Source organism: Podarcis tiliguerta (assembly GCF_965153285.1).
Source record: "Podarcis tiliguerta genome assembly, chromosome: 2".
Lineage (NCBI taxonomy): Eukaryota > Metazoa > Chordata > Lepidosauria > Squamata > Lacertidae > Podarcis > Podarcis tiliguerta.
The window spans coordinates 13931220-13947137 of NC_139535.1; the positions used below are offsets into that span (position 1 = coordinate 13931220).

Genomic DNA, 15918 nt, shown 5'->3' on the forward strand with positions numbered 1-15918 from the left:
GGAAGCGTGCAAGAAAACCGTTGAAACATATGTAATTGATTTGCAATTGAATTGCTATTTGATGTAATTAATTTGTATTTGAATTGGTATTGCTATTTGGTGTGAATATAATATGGCGCATACGGGTTGAGAACTTAATTCATTCTGGAGGTCCATTCTTAACCTGAAACTGTTCTTAACCTGAGGTACCACTTTAGCTAATGGGGCCAGAGCACGATTTCTGTTCTCATCCTGAAGCAAAGTTCTTAACCCGAGGTACTATTTCTGGGTTAGCAGAGTCTGTAACCTGAAGCGTTTTTAACCTGAAGCGTCTGTAACCCGAGGTACCAATGTATTGGATTTTTGTAATTGAAAATTAATAAAATTACCAGTATTTCAAAAAACAAACAAACAAACAAACAAACAACCATATTTTTAAAGAACCCAGAACAAATGAACAACACGGAAACAAATCAATTCGCTAAAAACAGAAGCACCATCAACAGGCGGACAAAGCTACCAATGGCTACTACTAGCCACAATGACTATGTTTCACCTCCATTTCTCACGCCCTGGGAAAGGTCACTTTCAGTGCCGCTAAACAGGGTGGTTTGACTTCACCCCCCAGAGCAGGGGTAGGCAACCTAAGCCCCGGGGGCCGGATCTGGCCCAATCGCCTTCTAAATCTGGCCCGCGGATGGTCCGGGGATCAGCCTGTTTTTACATGAGTAGAATGTGTCCTTTTATTTAAAATGCATCTCTGGGTTATTTGTGGGGCATAGGAATTTGTTCTCTCTTTTTTTCCAAAATATAGTCTGCCCCCCCCCCCAAGGTCTGAGGGACGGTGGACTGGCCCCCTGCTGAAAAAGGCTGCTGCCCCCTGCCCCAGAGGCACACTCCATTGCTTCTCGAGACAGACGGGGGCCAACAACCTCCACTGCCAAAGAGCAGCATGAATGTGAATGCCCGTTGCGGAGATTGGCAAGCAGGGAAGAGAAACTGGCTTGCAGGCTTCCAAGGGGGGCACCCGGTTGGCCGCTAAGAGAACAGGCTGCCGGACCAGAAGGGCTCGCCTTACATTCTCCCTCAAGGTGTCTTAACATTTTTATTCACAGATGGCCTCCCCTCCCCCCACCCTCTCCCCAAAACGTAGCTGGTCGGTTTCCTCCCATCGCAGAAGTCCCATCATCTAGAGCAGCAGTTCTCAACCTATGGGTCCCCAGATGTTGTTGGGCTACAACTCCCATCACCCCTAGCTAGCAAGGCCAGAGCTCAGGGATGATGGGAGTTGTAGTCCGACAACATCTGGGGACCCACGGGTTGAGAACCGCTGATCTAGAGAGTCTGGTAATCCTTGCTTACAGATCTGCTCGTTTCCATGGTGAACTGTTTTCCAAAACAGAAGCAAACATGGTGTTCTCCGAAAAGAAGAAAGAGAAGGTTATTTTTTACTGTATGTGGTGATCTTGTAGTAAGGTTAAAGCTTACTGGGGAATGATATATAATGAATTGAAAAGGGTGTTTAAAATACCATATTTTTCCGTGTGTAATATGCCCCTGTGTATAACATCCCCCTATTTTGGGGGACTCAAAATTAAGAAAATGCACTATGTACTTCTTTGGCGATCACTCGTAGCCGAGTAAGATTGTCTTCCATAAACACGGTTTTAACAATGAGTTGCGTCCTGAGTTCGAGTGTCTTCAAAGCCCATGACACCTTTGGTAAAGGCTGTTCTCCCATGTATAAGACCACCCCTTATTTCAAACTTCAAAAATTTAGGAAAAAAGGGAAGTCTTATACATGGAAAAACACAATAACTTTCATTTAAAAAATCAAAAGCCTTCTTTTTGGGAATTATAGGGACAGAACTACCTAAATTATATAGAAATTTATTCATGTATGCTACTACAGCAGCAAGAATGTTACTTGCCCAAAAATGGAAAAAAAAGAAGAAGTTCCAGCTGTTTTCCAAAACAGAAGCACAACATGGTGCTCTCCGAAAAGGAATTTCCATTTCTGCACTAGAAAATAAAAAATTAATAGCTGGCTTGACAGGGATTAAGCTGATGTCACACATATTTCTTCAGGGCAGTGACACCCTGCCTCATCTGCCTGAACTCCACTCCTCATCATCTCCCAATTCCTGCCCCACTTCATGGCAACCCAACATGGCAACCCAACTATATACAGTGGTACCTCGGGTTAAGAACTTAATTTGTTCCGGAGATCCGTTCTTAACCTGAAAATGTTCTTAACCTGAGGTACCACTTTAGCTAATGGGGCCTCGCGCTGCCGCCACACAATTTCTGTTCTCATCCTGAGGTAAAGTTCTTAACCTGAGGTACTATTTCTGGTTTAGCGGAGTCTGTAACCTGAAGCATCTGTAACCCGAGGTACCACTGTATTTACGTAAGTGGAGAAGATGCTACAATCCTACATACACTCAGCGGAACCTGCCTCTGAGTAAGGTTTTCATGTAATTACAGTATTTATTGGAGCACTTCTGTCCTACCTTTCTAAGGCAGAAGGAAATTCAAGGAGGCTTTCGAATGGAGATGTCATAAATAATAACCTCCCTTTCTGATGTTCAGCGGTGAGTGTCATAGCCATCCATGCACAAGAGGTATCAGCAAGAGGTACTATTCTGTTCTGCGTTTATTCATATGCAAACCACGTGCAATATGAAGAGTAGGATACAAATGCTTTGAAAGAACCAATAAATAAAACCCAGGGTTTGCAAATGTAACCCCCCTGCAAAAAAGGGGGGGAAAGGAGTTGTGGGGAACATAAGCTACAGAATATCAATTGATGGTTTGGCGGGTGGGGGACAGAAAATCAGGAGGAAACGAAGAAGTGAACAGAGTATTCTGAGAGGGGCCATTCTAAACTGCAACGTTTTGTTACAGGTCCTGCTTGTAGAAGTAATAATAGTAGCATTTTTTTTTACTAAAAAGACAACTATTATTACCAGTACAGTAGTAGCTCTGGATGCGAACGGGATCCGTTCTGTAGCCCCGTTCACATCCTGAAGCGAACGCAACCTGCGTCCGTGCGTGGGTGGGTCGCGATTCGCCGCTTCCGCGCATGACAACATTTTGACCGTCTACGCATGCACAAGCAGCGAAACCCGGAAGTAATGCACTCCATTACTTCCAGGTCGCCGCAGAGCGCAACCCGAAAATGCCCAACCTGAAGCTACTTCAACCCAAGGTATGACTGTAGACAGATCCCTGTCCCCAAGGAGCTTACAATCTAAAAAAGGCAATGTGGAAGGCAACAAAGTAGGGAGTGGCGAACCTCAGGACCAGGGGCCAAGTGGACCTTCAGGCTTTTCATCTGGCCCCCAGCACTTTCCCCAAGGCATCATGCCCCTCACCAGCTGTGTCTCCACTTTCTTCTCCAGTCCTTCTGCCTGGCTGCAATGTGGCCTTCAATCCCGAGAGTGACCTTTACTTGTCTGAATGGGTGCTTGTGTGTGTGTGTGCGTCAAAACATCTTACCTGTGTGGCTGGAATGTAGCTTATAGTAGGAATGTAAGAAGAGCCACTGTCCTCCCCACAAAATTGCCTCTAGCCCCACCAATTGCTAACATGGAAAACCCAGGTTTCTCTTGTTGAAATTCTGGCTGGAAAAGCATAGCTCAATCTGCACAGCATGAGACTCTTGATCTCAGGGTCTTGGGTTCAAGTCCTACGTTGGGCAAAAGGTTGGACCAGACAACGCTCATAGTCCCTTCCAACCCTACAATTCTGTACTTCTAACCCCTGCTATACTGTGTTATTGCTTTGGCATTCCACAGCCAAGTTTTCCATCCTTCTTAATTTCGGCCCCACCTTCCCGTGAACCCCGATGCACAGATGGCGGTTATGGACCGGAGGCCCGTTTGCTGTTAATCTTAAGAGATTGGAGATGGGAGGAAGCAGACTCTGAGCGAGCCGGCCTCCCGATGTTAACACAACCCTTATCTCGGGCGGCTCATTCCGGTCAAAATGCAGCAACAAACAGCGCTTCCTTTGTTGCTGGGGTTGTTTTGGCCAAGAATCGGTTCTCAGCAGGAAAAGGGGAGGGTGAGGAACCCCCTGCCTCACCCAGAAATCCCCACATATACACACAGAGAGAGAGAGACACTTTGCTCCTCCCGGGCTGGGACAGCGAAGTCGCCAGCCGAGGTCAGCGAGGGTCACTAATGGAGGCCGGTCTTGCAGCCGGGGGCGTTTAGCCAAAGGAAACCAGGACCCCACAGGGGAAGGCCTTGCAAGCCAAGGGGAGCAGCCAGGATGCGCTAAGGCGGAAAAAATGCAACACATGTTTCTGTTTAAATTCATGTCGGAGGGATAAAGGCGGCGGGGGGGGGGGAGACAAGAGAGAGGCAGCGGGAATGGAAAACAATGGGATTTGCAAGCAGCAGAGATACCCAGAAGGTGGTCTCGAGGGCCTCTGCCTTCTCCTCAGCCACCACACGCCCAAACCCCGCAAGCAAAAGCAAAACGAACTCTCCAGGCTCCTTGGGGCAACTGTTCTAGGGGAATATTTGTGCAGCAGACACAGGAAACACCGTATTTTTTGCACCATAACGCTCACTTTTTTCCTCCTAGAAAGTAAGGGGAAATGTCTGTGCGTGTTATGGAGCGAATGGCGGGGGAATCTGCTGCACTCTGAGCAGAGGATCCATGGTTCCCCTTCCTTCCCTCCTCCGTGGCTCGCTTTGAAACAGCAAAGCGGGAGAAGAGCCGCTGAGTGGGGGGGAGGAGAGGGACAGAAAGCCTGCTTGCTTTAAAGTAGCAAAGTGGGAGAGGAGTCGCTTACACGAGTGTAAGCGGCTCCTGTCCGGTTGGCTCCTTTAAAGCAAGCAGGCTCTCTGTCCCTCTCTTCTCCTCACTCAGCTGGCTAAATAGCAGCACAGTTTTTCAGCGAGCCGGGGAGGAGGGAGAGAAGCAGAGCCTGCTTGCTTTAAAGGAACAAAGCGGGAGAGGAGAGGAGCCTTCTCCTCTTATACCCCTCTTCTGCATTATTAACAGCATCCTTCTCCACCCACCCCATGCCTGTTCCTTGTCCCTTGAGTGCTTTACCTTCCCTCCCTACTTAAAACGTGGTTACAAAGCATGGATCCACATGGATCCTCAGGATTTTTGCATTGGGCTACCCCAAACTCACCGTCAGATCACATGTCTGTGGCCACAGCATGAACCACAAAAATCATACATCCACTGTTTCGTTTAGAATATTTTTCTTCTTGTTTTCCTCCGCTAAAAACTATGTGCGTGTTATGGTCGGGTGCGTACTATAGAGCGAAAAATACGTTAGTTTTCTCCCTTGCCAAAGGGAGAATCTCTTTCCTGTGGGCAAGCAACCAGAAAGCAGGCCTTTGGGGTTGCTGGGACACTCTTCCAGCAGAGATTCAGGCATTTAGTTTTTGGGTATCCCTCAAGGAGGTTTCCATGCTGTGCCTGCGCAGTTATTCGGACCATTGTTGATAAGCAAGTCCAGTCCTTTTGATGATTCCTCTGTACTGCTTTTGATGACATCTGTGATGTTTGCAGGAAGCTGCCAAGCCTGGCTCAATCCACCTGGGTCTTCTGTTATGAAGGGAGCGGCACACCAGAGTTTCAGACAGGGAGTCTTTTCCCTGCCCTATCAGGAGACGCCGGAAGCCAAGCACTGATGCCTTCTGGATGCAAAACATTTGCTCTGTACTCATCTATGCCTTTCCAGTAGTTTTCTGTTGTCCCAGAGGGTAGGATCCAAACCGAGAAGAGTCAAATGATAGCTCCAACCAAACGCTGGGAAGACCATTCTGATGGCAAGAGCAGACTCTCCTTCACTGGAGATATTTAAACAGAGTTTGGATGGCATAGAAATAAATTGAGCAGAGCCACCGCATATTTAAAACACTACGATACCACTTTAAACTGTCATGGCTTCCTCCAAAGAATTATGTACTCTGTCAAGAAGGGATGCGTGTGGCGCTGTGGGTTAAACCACAGAGCCTAGGACTTGCCGATCAGAAGGTCGGCGGTTCGAATCCCTGCGACGGGGTGAGCTCCCGTTGCTCGGTCCCTGCTCCTGCCAACCTAGCAGTTTGAAAGCACGTCAAATTGCAAGTAGATAAATAGGTACCGCTCCAGCGGGAAGGTAAACGGCGTTTTTGTGAGCTGCTCTGGTTCTCCAGAAGCGGTTTGTCATGCTGGCCACATGACCCGGAAGCTGTACGCTGGCTCCCTCGGCCAGTAAAGCGAGATGAGCGCCGCAACCCCAGAGTCGGTCACAACTGGACCTAATAGTCAGGGGTCCCTTTACCTTTACCTTTATTTTGTCAAGGGAGCTGAGAGTAGCAAGAAGATGACTGTTCTCTCAGAGCCACAATTCCCAGAGTGGTTTAACAGTCCGATCCCTCTTCCCAGGGAACTCTGGGAATTGCAGCTCCGGGTGAGGAATAGGGTTCTCTGAACAATCTGGAGCATCATTCATAAACTACAGCTCCCAGGATTCCTTGGGAGTAGCCATGATTCTTAAGGCAGAGCTGTAAATGTACAGATGTGGGCAAGCTGAATCTGTCAAGATTCCCTCCTGCAACGCAGCAGCAGTGCCCTTCTTGGTGTTTGTTAACTCTACACACAAAAAGCAGCAGGGCAGCGGCATGTGGATCAAAAATCAAGCAGGTCTCATGTTACAGTTCCTGAAAAATAATACAATATGCCTGAGAGGCTGTGTGTCACAGTGATGTGAGTGCCAGACTAGGCCCAGGGATATTCCAGGGTCAAATCACTGCTCATTTTGAAAGCTCCACGGATGTCCCTAAGCCATTAACACACCCAAGAGGTTTGGTGCTAAAACCAGAGGTGGCAGAAGCTATGCTCCTCGTATTGAACTACCTGGAAGAAAGGCAGGATAAAAATGTAGGCACTGTTCTAGCAAGAGCAATAAATCTGGTGTAATATAAACTGGCATTCTGTTTGGATGCAAGAAAAGCCAAACTGAAAGAACCACCAAACCTATGTTTACTCAGAAATATGTTGAATAGAACTTATTTCCCACATTACCTGAGGGCAGGGGCTGGACTGGAGTCCAAATTTGGTTGCTGGCGCAACTGGGAGTCCTAACAGCCAAATGCCCAATGTGATGTGCTACTCCAAAGGGTTGGCAACAAGACAGATGTTCAGGCCCCCTCCCTCTCTTTTCCCTGATGTGGTAAGACAAGACGGAAAGAGCAGGGGGTCTTCAATCTCAGTCTCGCCTTGCTGACCAAACGAAATACAGTCGTACCTTGGTTTGCAAACACCTTGGTACTCAGACGTTTTGGCTCCCGAATGCTGCAAACCCGGGAGTGAGTGCTCCGGTTTACGAACGTTCTTTGGAAAACGAACGTCTGATGTGGCTTCCAATTGGCTGCCAAAGCTTCCTGCAGCCAATCGGAAGCCGCGTCTTGGTTTCCGAACGTTTTGGAAGTCGAACGGACTTCCAGAACGCATTCCGTTCAACTTCAGAGGTACCACTGTACTGCAGTCACTTTCCCCCAGCCCCCTCCTCCCTGGGCAACCCATCCCACCCCCTGCTTTCCTCAAGAAAAGGAAATGTGGGGCAGCTAGTCAGCTGGGCTCTCTTGCCCCTTCAAGAACCTGCACCAAATGCAGCACATTCCGCATGGAGATTTTGTTCAAAAAAGGTTGACATTGGCTAGGGGGAAAGGCTTAGGAAATGGTCTTGTTGTTGTTTAGTCGTTTAGTTGTGTCCGACTCTTTGTGACCCCATGGACCAGAGCACGCCAGGCACTCCTGTCTTCCACTGCCTCCCACAGTTTGGTCAAACTCATGCTGGTAGCTTCGAGAACACTGTCTAACCATCTCGTCCTCTGTCGTCCCCTTCTCCTGGTGCCCTCCATCTTTCCCAATATCAGGGTCTTTTCCAGGGAGTCTTCTCTTCTCATGAGGTGACCAAAGTATTGGAGCCTCAGCTTCACGATCTGTCCTTCCAGTGAGCACTCAGGGCTGATTTCCTTCAGAATGGGGAGGTTTGATCTTCTTGCCGTCCATGGGACTCTCAAGAGTCTCCTCCAGCACCATAATTCAGAAGCATCAATTCCTCGGCAATCAGCCTTTATGGTCCAGTTCTCACTTCCATACATCTCTACTGGGAAAACCATAGTTTTAACTATATGGACCTTTGTTGACAAGGTGATGTCTCTGCTTTTTAAGATCTTACAATTACGCAATTGGCTTACCAAACTCAGTATTGTCTGGACCGACTGGCAGCAGAGCCCCAGAGTTATGGGAAGCACCCTCTCCTGTAGACGCTGGGGACTGAACCTGGGAGCTTCCTCATGTAGATGCTCCCCCGCTGAGCTACAAAGCCATTCCCCCTAGTTGGGCCCTGCATGGCCAAGGTCCTACAGCAGGGATGAGGACATGGTGCGCCACCCCCTATGTTCGTCAACAGTTGAGGGTGATGGGAGCAGCATTCAAAATCAGCAGGAAGCCAGGTGCATTTTGCGACTGGGAATCATCTGACTGCAAGCAATTTGAGAAGTCTAGGCACCGCGTATGGTAACCGAGATTCAAGATTCAAGTTCAAATCTAGCACAATACAATCATACTTTGGCTCCCAAACACCTTGAGAGTCGAACGTTCTGGCTCCTGAACGATCAAAACCCGTGAGTGAGTGCTCCAGTTTTCAAATGTTCTTTTGAAAGCCGAATGTCTGGTGGGGCTTCTGCGGCTTCCGATTGGCTGCAGGAAGCTCCTGCAGCCAATCAGAAGCCATGCCTTGGAAGTTGAACGTTTTTGAAGTCGGACTTCCGGAATGGATTCCGTTTGGCTTCCAAGGTACGTCGGTACGTTACATAACATATATTACACACACAAATTATTATTGTTTTTGGCCACAATGGCAGGGGCTGAGCCCCATTTACATTTGCAGCGTCCAATTAAGAACTGCTATTAAAAATGTGATACTGTGGTACCTTGGTTTACATACGCTTCAGGTTACAGACTCTGCTAACCCAGAAATAGTACCTCGGGTTAAGAACTTTGCTTCAGGATGAGAACAGAAATCGTGCTCCGGTGGCATGGCGGCAGCAGGAGGCCCCATTAGCTAAAGTGGTGCTTCAGGTTGAGAACAGTTTCAGGTTAAGAACGGACCTCCGGAACGAATTAAGTACTTAACCCGAGGTACCACTGTATTAGCAATATGTCACTGATGCCAATAGTGTCATAGTTCATGCATTTCGAAAAAATGAATAGAAAGTGCTGCTGTAGTGAGAAAAAAGGTGACTAGCCATTCTGTTTTTGCACCCGTAACCCAGGGTCCAGGAGCCATGTGGTGAATAGCTCTTCTGGATGGGAGCTGGAGGCCAATGCCATCTGCAGGGCCACAGGCTCCACATCCCTGCTCTACCCTTTCCACACAGCTGCCAGACAACACCCGCTCTTTCCTCCCAAATGTGAAGCTGAGGGGTGACAGAGAGCGCTACACAATGGCCAGAAGGATCCCAGCCCACCTTCCAAGTCGGGAGAAAGGCCCTCCTCCCGTCACGCTCGCCAGAAGTCAGCGGCAGACTCGCCAGGGTGAGCAGAACTGCAGAAGGCTTGGACAGAGGGCAAATTCGGGTGGGCAAAAAAATCCGGCAAGAAAAAGAGAGATCGTCTTGAGTGGGAGCCGTGAAAAAGCTCACTTGCGCTTCCTGCGCACATCCCCTGTCAAAACCTTCAAGCCCACAGAGATTCCCGGCACGAGCCAGCTGGAATTACTTGTCCCTGAGGTAGACTCTACATTCTCTGTCTCAGTGTGTGACACACACACACCCAAGTTTATCAAGAAGCAGTTTTGCTAACCAACAGCAAAGCAGCTCAAAGCCAGTCTCCCTGGACGCACATATCAACACGCCCTTTCCCCAACAGGAATCATAAAGCACAGAAGCAATCAGAGAACGAACAGCAAGAATGCAACACAGAGCGAGAAAAACCAGGCAAGGGCCTCTGGGCGGAATATAAGCCTTGTCAAGAAAAGAAATATGTATTCGCCACTTCCTTAAAGAACACATTTCAGCAGCGGTTCCTTCCCTCCCCATTTTGCCTCCTGACCTGCTAATTCATTATTTTGTTTCTCTGCTGTCTAAGACCAGAACCGGAACTGGCCGTGACATACCTGCGCCCCAGTTCCTTCCTCTCTCCAAAGAAAAGGCTGATCCCGATCCAGCGGATTCTTTTTATTGGTTTGGTTTAGTTCTGGCCAGGAGGAAGGGAAAGGAATTGATGATGTGGGAACACAAGTAATAAACTCGGGACTTGCTACACTCCTCCTCTGCCTCTTGAACTCTTGAGTACAGTCAACTCCACAGCTGGCCTCGAGAACCGTCCCACCCATTGCCAAAAAACTGTTTAAAAATCTTGGGAAGCCTAGGGAGGAAACTTCAAGAGCAAAGTTGGCGGGCTTTAATTGTATATCCACAAATGAACGCACAGAGGCACCTCTAGCTAGGAATGTTTTCTGCCCAACATACCTGTCAGCCGAGTCCAGACCCAACTCTGTAAATTGGATTCAAAGACACAATTGAGCCCAAACCAAGTTATGTATTTGCTTACAGCAATTGTCTCTTGCTTTTCCTCCAAGGAGCTCAAGGCAACGTGCCGTATTTTTCGCTCCATAAGACTCACCTGACCCTAAGACGCGCCTAATTTTTAGAGGAGGAAAACAAGAAAAAAAATATTCTGAACGAAACAGTGGATGTATGATTTTTGTGGTTCATGCTGTGGCCGCAGACATGCTATGTGATCTGATGGTGAATTTGGGGTGACCCAATGCAAAAATCCTGAGGATCCATGTGGATCCGTGCTTTGTAACCACGTTTTTGGGGCACCACGAAACAGTGGATGTGTGTGTTTTTTGGTGCAGGCTGTAGCCATGGACATGCTATGTGATCTGATGGTGAATTTGGGGTGACCCAATGCAAAAATCCTGAGGATCCATGTGCTTTTACCTCCCCCCTCCCAGGCAGCCTCCTTTATCACTAGAGTCCCTTATCTCCCCTCCCGATCGCTTGCTGATCAGCTGATCAGCGGCTTTGTTTCAACACCCCCTTCCCTCTTTTTTTTAAAAAAAGAGCACGATCTGCTTTTTGCCCCTGGGCAATTCAGCTGCAGGGACCACGCATTTGCTCCATAAGACGCACAGACATTTCCCCTTACTTTTTAGGAGGAGAAAAGTGTGTCTTATGGAGTGAAAGATACGGTATAATAGTTTTTCCCCTCACCTCTCACTTCAACATCACAACAGCCCTGTGGGGTAGGCTAGGGCTGAGAGAGCAAGTTAGGGCTGGCCCAAAGCCATTGAGACAGGTTCCTGGCCACATGAGGCAACATCAGCCACAGGAATCCCCATGCTTGCTCTAACCACTACACTGACATGTGAAGAAATTTCTCTTCCCAAATATATTTCACTTGGCTTTCAACCACCTGACGTCCCCAGCATCTGGGGATCCTTGAACCTGCACTGCTTTCAACACATTAATCCTACACCCTGTAGAATTCTATCAGTTACATTTTATCTGCACAATCGAAATGAATTTCCGGAACCAAATTGCTTTTTCTGTGCGGCCTGAGCAGGAGAAAAAGAGGTCAGAACAGGTCAATAAATATGTGGATTGTCCCTGGATCAAGCGACTTTTCTTCTTTAAATTCTCAAAGTTCTTAACCTAGCTTCAAGGTTGTCATCTGAACTAGCCGGATGCTTAATCAATCACAGTCAGCCCATCATTTGAAAAAAAAAGACTTCAGAGCCATCTTGCCTAAAATGGCAACGAGACATTCAAGTTTTGGTGACTGAAACCTTGGTTTCAGGAGCCATTTGGCGCCTAGCTTGTATATTTGAGTTTCTAACAATATTGTCATAATTAACAGGGGAATCCTATAAAAAAGGTAAAGGGACCCCTGACCATTAGGTCCAGTCGTGGCCGACTCTGGGGTTGCGGTGCTCATCTCGCTTTACTGGCCGAGGGAGCCGGCGTACAGCTTCTGGTTCATGTGGCCAGCATGACTAAGCTGCTTCTGGCGAACCAGAGAAGCGCACAGAAACGCCGTTTACCTTCCTGCCAGAGCAGTACCTATTTATCTACTTGCACTTTGGCGTGATTTTGAACTGCTAGGTTGGCAGGAGCAGGGACTGAGCAACAGGAGCTCACCCCGTAGCAGGGATCTGAACCACCGACCTTCTGATTGGCAAGTCTTAGGCTCTGTGGTTTAACCCACAGCGCCACCCGTGTCCCATGCATGCCTTCTAAACAGTAAGCCCCACTGTTGCAAGTGGAACTAACCCACAGTCATGGGCACCACAGGACTTTTCCCCAGGGTTGGAGATGTTATTTTTTTTCCAGGGGGGCAAAATAAAACACAGAAGGAGGAAGAGCAGGCAATTTTTTCACACAAAGAAAACAGAAGAGTGTCTATCCATTTTGTCTCCTATCACGGGTTCTAAAAATGCTGGAAGCATTTATTTAAGGAAACTGAGAGTCAGGGTCACACTTCACCGACAGGACAGGCACTGCTCCCTTGCATGCCCGCCCCCTGTGTACAACCACGCCCCCCAGGTAAGTAGGTACAGAATAGCAGCCTTCACTAATAAGCAGAATACAAAAAAGTCCAGTATCCATATACTATCTGGAAAATCAATTTGACAAGCTACAAACTTTTTACCCGCTGAGATCAATACATTCCTACTGTGCCAAATATTTCAGTAAATAACAAGGAGAAAACAAGAGCCCATGAAACACAAGCCTTCAGCCTCTTTACTCCTAGCTTCAGCAGCTGCTATGATGGAGAACACCATTAAGGTGAGGAAGCTCACCCTGGAACCAACAGGACCCCAGAGAGAAAGATTCAGGAAGGAGCGTCGGAAGCGTCATATACCATTGACAGCCAGCTCAGTGCTAGGAAGGGCCAGGGCAGGGCTGTGGCTCAGAGGCAGAGAATCTGCCTTGCAAGCAGAAGGTCCCATGTTCAATCCCAGACATCTCCAGGTAGGAGATGGGAGAGAGCCCTGCTGGAACCTGGGAGGGCCGCTGCCAGTCAGTGTGGACTGTATGGAGCTAGATGGACCAATAGTCGGATGAAATACAGGGCAGCTTCCTATATTCTTATGTGCCACCCGTTCTGGCTAGCAGGATGTTAGACGGGAGTCTTCCCAGGAATTGAACCTGGATGCAGGAATTGAACCTGGATGCGGAGCACATTTTCCTTCCACCGAGCCACAGCCTCTCCCCACCAAGCTAGCTCAGAACCTTCTAAGCCAGTCTCCACCCAGCTGATGACCTCGGGGGGGGGGTCAGAGGGCACCAGGCTGGCTGGCAAAGCCCACTCTCAGCAGAAAATCCTGGGTGCGTTGGCAGTGCATCACTGCATCGCCACAGCCTAACCCAACCTACTGCGTGCATGTGTTTTTTTTGGGAAATCAAGCACTATGTGCAACTCCACGCTTCTTTCCTTCTCCCCACGACCCCAAAACACAGCGATATCAGCAACTCTGCAACGCCCCGCAACTTTTAAAAAGTCTTCTTGGCAAATGTCGCACTCCGGCCGAAAAAGGAACCCAGGAATCCTGGTCAACAAGACACTCTCGGTTGTTGTGTGTCACAAAGTCCGGGGACGAAGGTGGCAGAAGGCCAAAGGAAAACATCTGGAGAAGCCTGGGAGGACCTAGCGGGCAAAAGCCAGGACTCCTGGGTTTCACCAATGCAGCTGGAATTCGCCCCATGCCTCTCTCATTAAACAGGTGGATTTGGTTGTGCTGTGCCCTGTCTGGCACTCTTCTCCAACCAGGTACGGACCATACCTGTGTTTTCCCAAAGGACCCCTGTTCCTGCTTCCCCCTTCCCAGCACCCTTAGACGCCTGCTCCTCCAGGAACCGGCTCCAATCCTCCGTGTGCCGCCACCTGCAGTCCCAGTCCCGGACCAGCAGAAACCAGGACTCTTGGCTTTCGATCTCCACCCACCCACCCAAAAAAGGCACACCCCCACGAGCCTCTCCCACCCAGAGGAGCCTCGGCTTCCCCTTGTTCTGCTGGCCTGACTTGTACACCCATGTCCCAGGAGGTGGAAATCCAAGAACAGCAAGTCAGCCCCCCCACCCACCGCCGACCGTGGGTCCGATTGACCCCACTCCTCCTCCCAAGCCCCCTTGCTCTAACCTCCTGCTAGCTGCGCACCCCAGAGCCCCCAAACTGTCCAAAGGACCCAGGCGTCCAGATTCCCTCCCACCTTGGTCCTAGACCCCCCCTAAAAAGCCAAACAAAATTGGGAATAGACACCACCACCCCTGCTATGACCTATCCTATCAGACCCCGTGGAAGGGGTGGGACCTAGAAGTCCATCCCAGAGACCCTTCTTTTGACATCCAGCCTGCTAGGTCCCCTTCGCCTGAGGAACCCAGGCGTCCTAGCTCAGCCAGCGCCCCCCACCCACCCAAAAAGAAACCATCCCCGGCCCTCCTGTGCCCCTCTCACCTCTCGCAGGGCGCTTCCATCCACCAGGCGCCTCCTCGCCGGAGAATGTATGGGGTGGGGGGAAGCGGGAGGGCGCTCTCGGGATGGGGGGCGGGCAGGCAGGCGATCACAGCCCGCGCGCTTTACCCGGGGAGCAGGGGAGGCGGACGAGAGGGGTCCCGGCTGGGCTCCGTCACCCCCGAAAGCGGCCACGGCTGGGCGGGGGGCGCGGCGCCGACTTCGCCATTGCTAGCGCAGCGCGGGGCTGGGATCTCATTGTCTCCAGGCTGGGGCGGGGAGGGGGCGGGGCTCCGGGACGCCCCTCCCCTCCCGAGGGGTTAAAAGCAAGCGCCGACTCCCACCCCCCCACCCCTGCCAGTTCTTCCCCACTTTCCCGCTCCAGCTCTTTGCTCCCGGGGGACTCGATCGTCTCCAAAAAGTGGGCAATATTAATAATCGTTAGATGGAGTTAGACGGAGAGGCGGGGGCGGAGTAGGGCGTGGAGAATTCTTTTGTCACACTAGAATCCTTCTTGGAGACCCTTGTGGTTTAATGTGTATATTACCCCTTCCCTTGGAGCCACACCCTCTTTCCGTGCTTAATGAAGTTTTTACCGCCTGCCTTTCTGCTTAGAAATGGGATGTTATGCGTCCTTTTCGTGGGACGCAGCGAGCCTTCCAGTTGCACAGAATTATTTCATCTTGCAGAATTTATATACCGCTCTGAGCTGCGCAGGCAGGGATTTACACTCCTGTTCGACCCTGTCACCTCAGGATCCCTGATTATGCAACAACTAGCTGAGATTTGTCGGTAGGTTGGGGAAAATGCACTTTGCACATGCCTCTATGAGTCTTTATCGTGTCAGGTATTCTGGGCTTGGCATGGAAAACAAATGGCAGTGCTGAGCTGTGTGTCCCTGACTTGGGGGGGAAATTGGTCCCTTGGGATAAGGATATTATGATGTGTTTAGGATTGTTAAGGGGAGAGAGCTGCTCTCTTACCTTGGGAGGTTAGTGTTTTTAGGGTGTTGGAATTTTGGGGGGGATGTTTCTGGAAAGTTGCTGCTTTTTGATGCTTCCAGCTGTAACATAAGCGTTAGCATCTCAGCTCTCAAAGTATCCCACACCAAACTCACCTGGCACCTTTGCTATTATTACCTTTCAGATGTCAGGCAATCCATTAGTACAGTGGTACCTCGGGTTACATGTGCTTCAGGTTACAGACTCCACTAACCCAGAAATAGTGCTTCAGGTTAAGAACTTTGCTTCAGGATGAGAACAGAAATTGTGCTCTGGCGGCGTGGCAGCAGCAGGAGGCCCCATTAGCTAAAGTGGTGCTTCAGGTTAAGAACAGTTTCAGGTTAAGAATGGACCTCCAGAACGAATTAAGTACTTTGGAGTTAAAGAGCTCTTTCACCCTCTCCTCCATCGGGTCCTCCTGCCTTTGTGGCTCCAGGACCGAGGCCCAAAT

General features: G+C 49.5%; 1 protein-coding gene across 3 annotated transcripts in view; it reads right to left on the bottom strand.

The window, feature by feature from the left end:
* The window catches only part of DDAH2 (DDAH family member 2, ADMA-independent), a 36414-nt gene extending 21547 nt beyond the window's left edge, over nucleotides 1–14867 (bottom strand). Inside the window, exon 1 of one of the 3 annotated variants that reach the window (XM_083426433.1) lies at nucleotides 14470–14867. Coding sequence is in view for 1 of the 3 variants with exons in the window: in XM_083426431.1 (XP_083282557.1) it covers nucleotides 10121–10339 (219 nt within the window). In the remaining 2 variants the exon portion in view is untranslated. Of the gene's footprint in view, nucleotides 1–10120; nucleotides 10355–13798; nucleotides 13935–14469 lie in introns of those variants that run through there. The other 2 variants (XM_083426434.1, XM_083426431.1) reach the window with 2 other exon arrangements.
* Between the last annotated feature and the right edge of the window lie 1051 nt (nucleotides 14868–15918).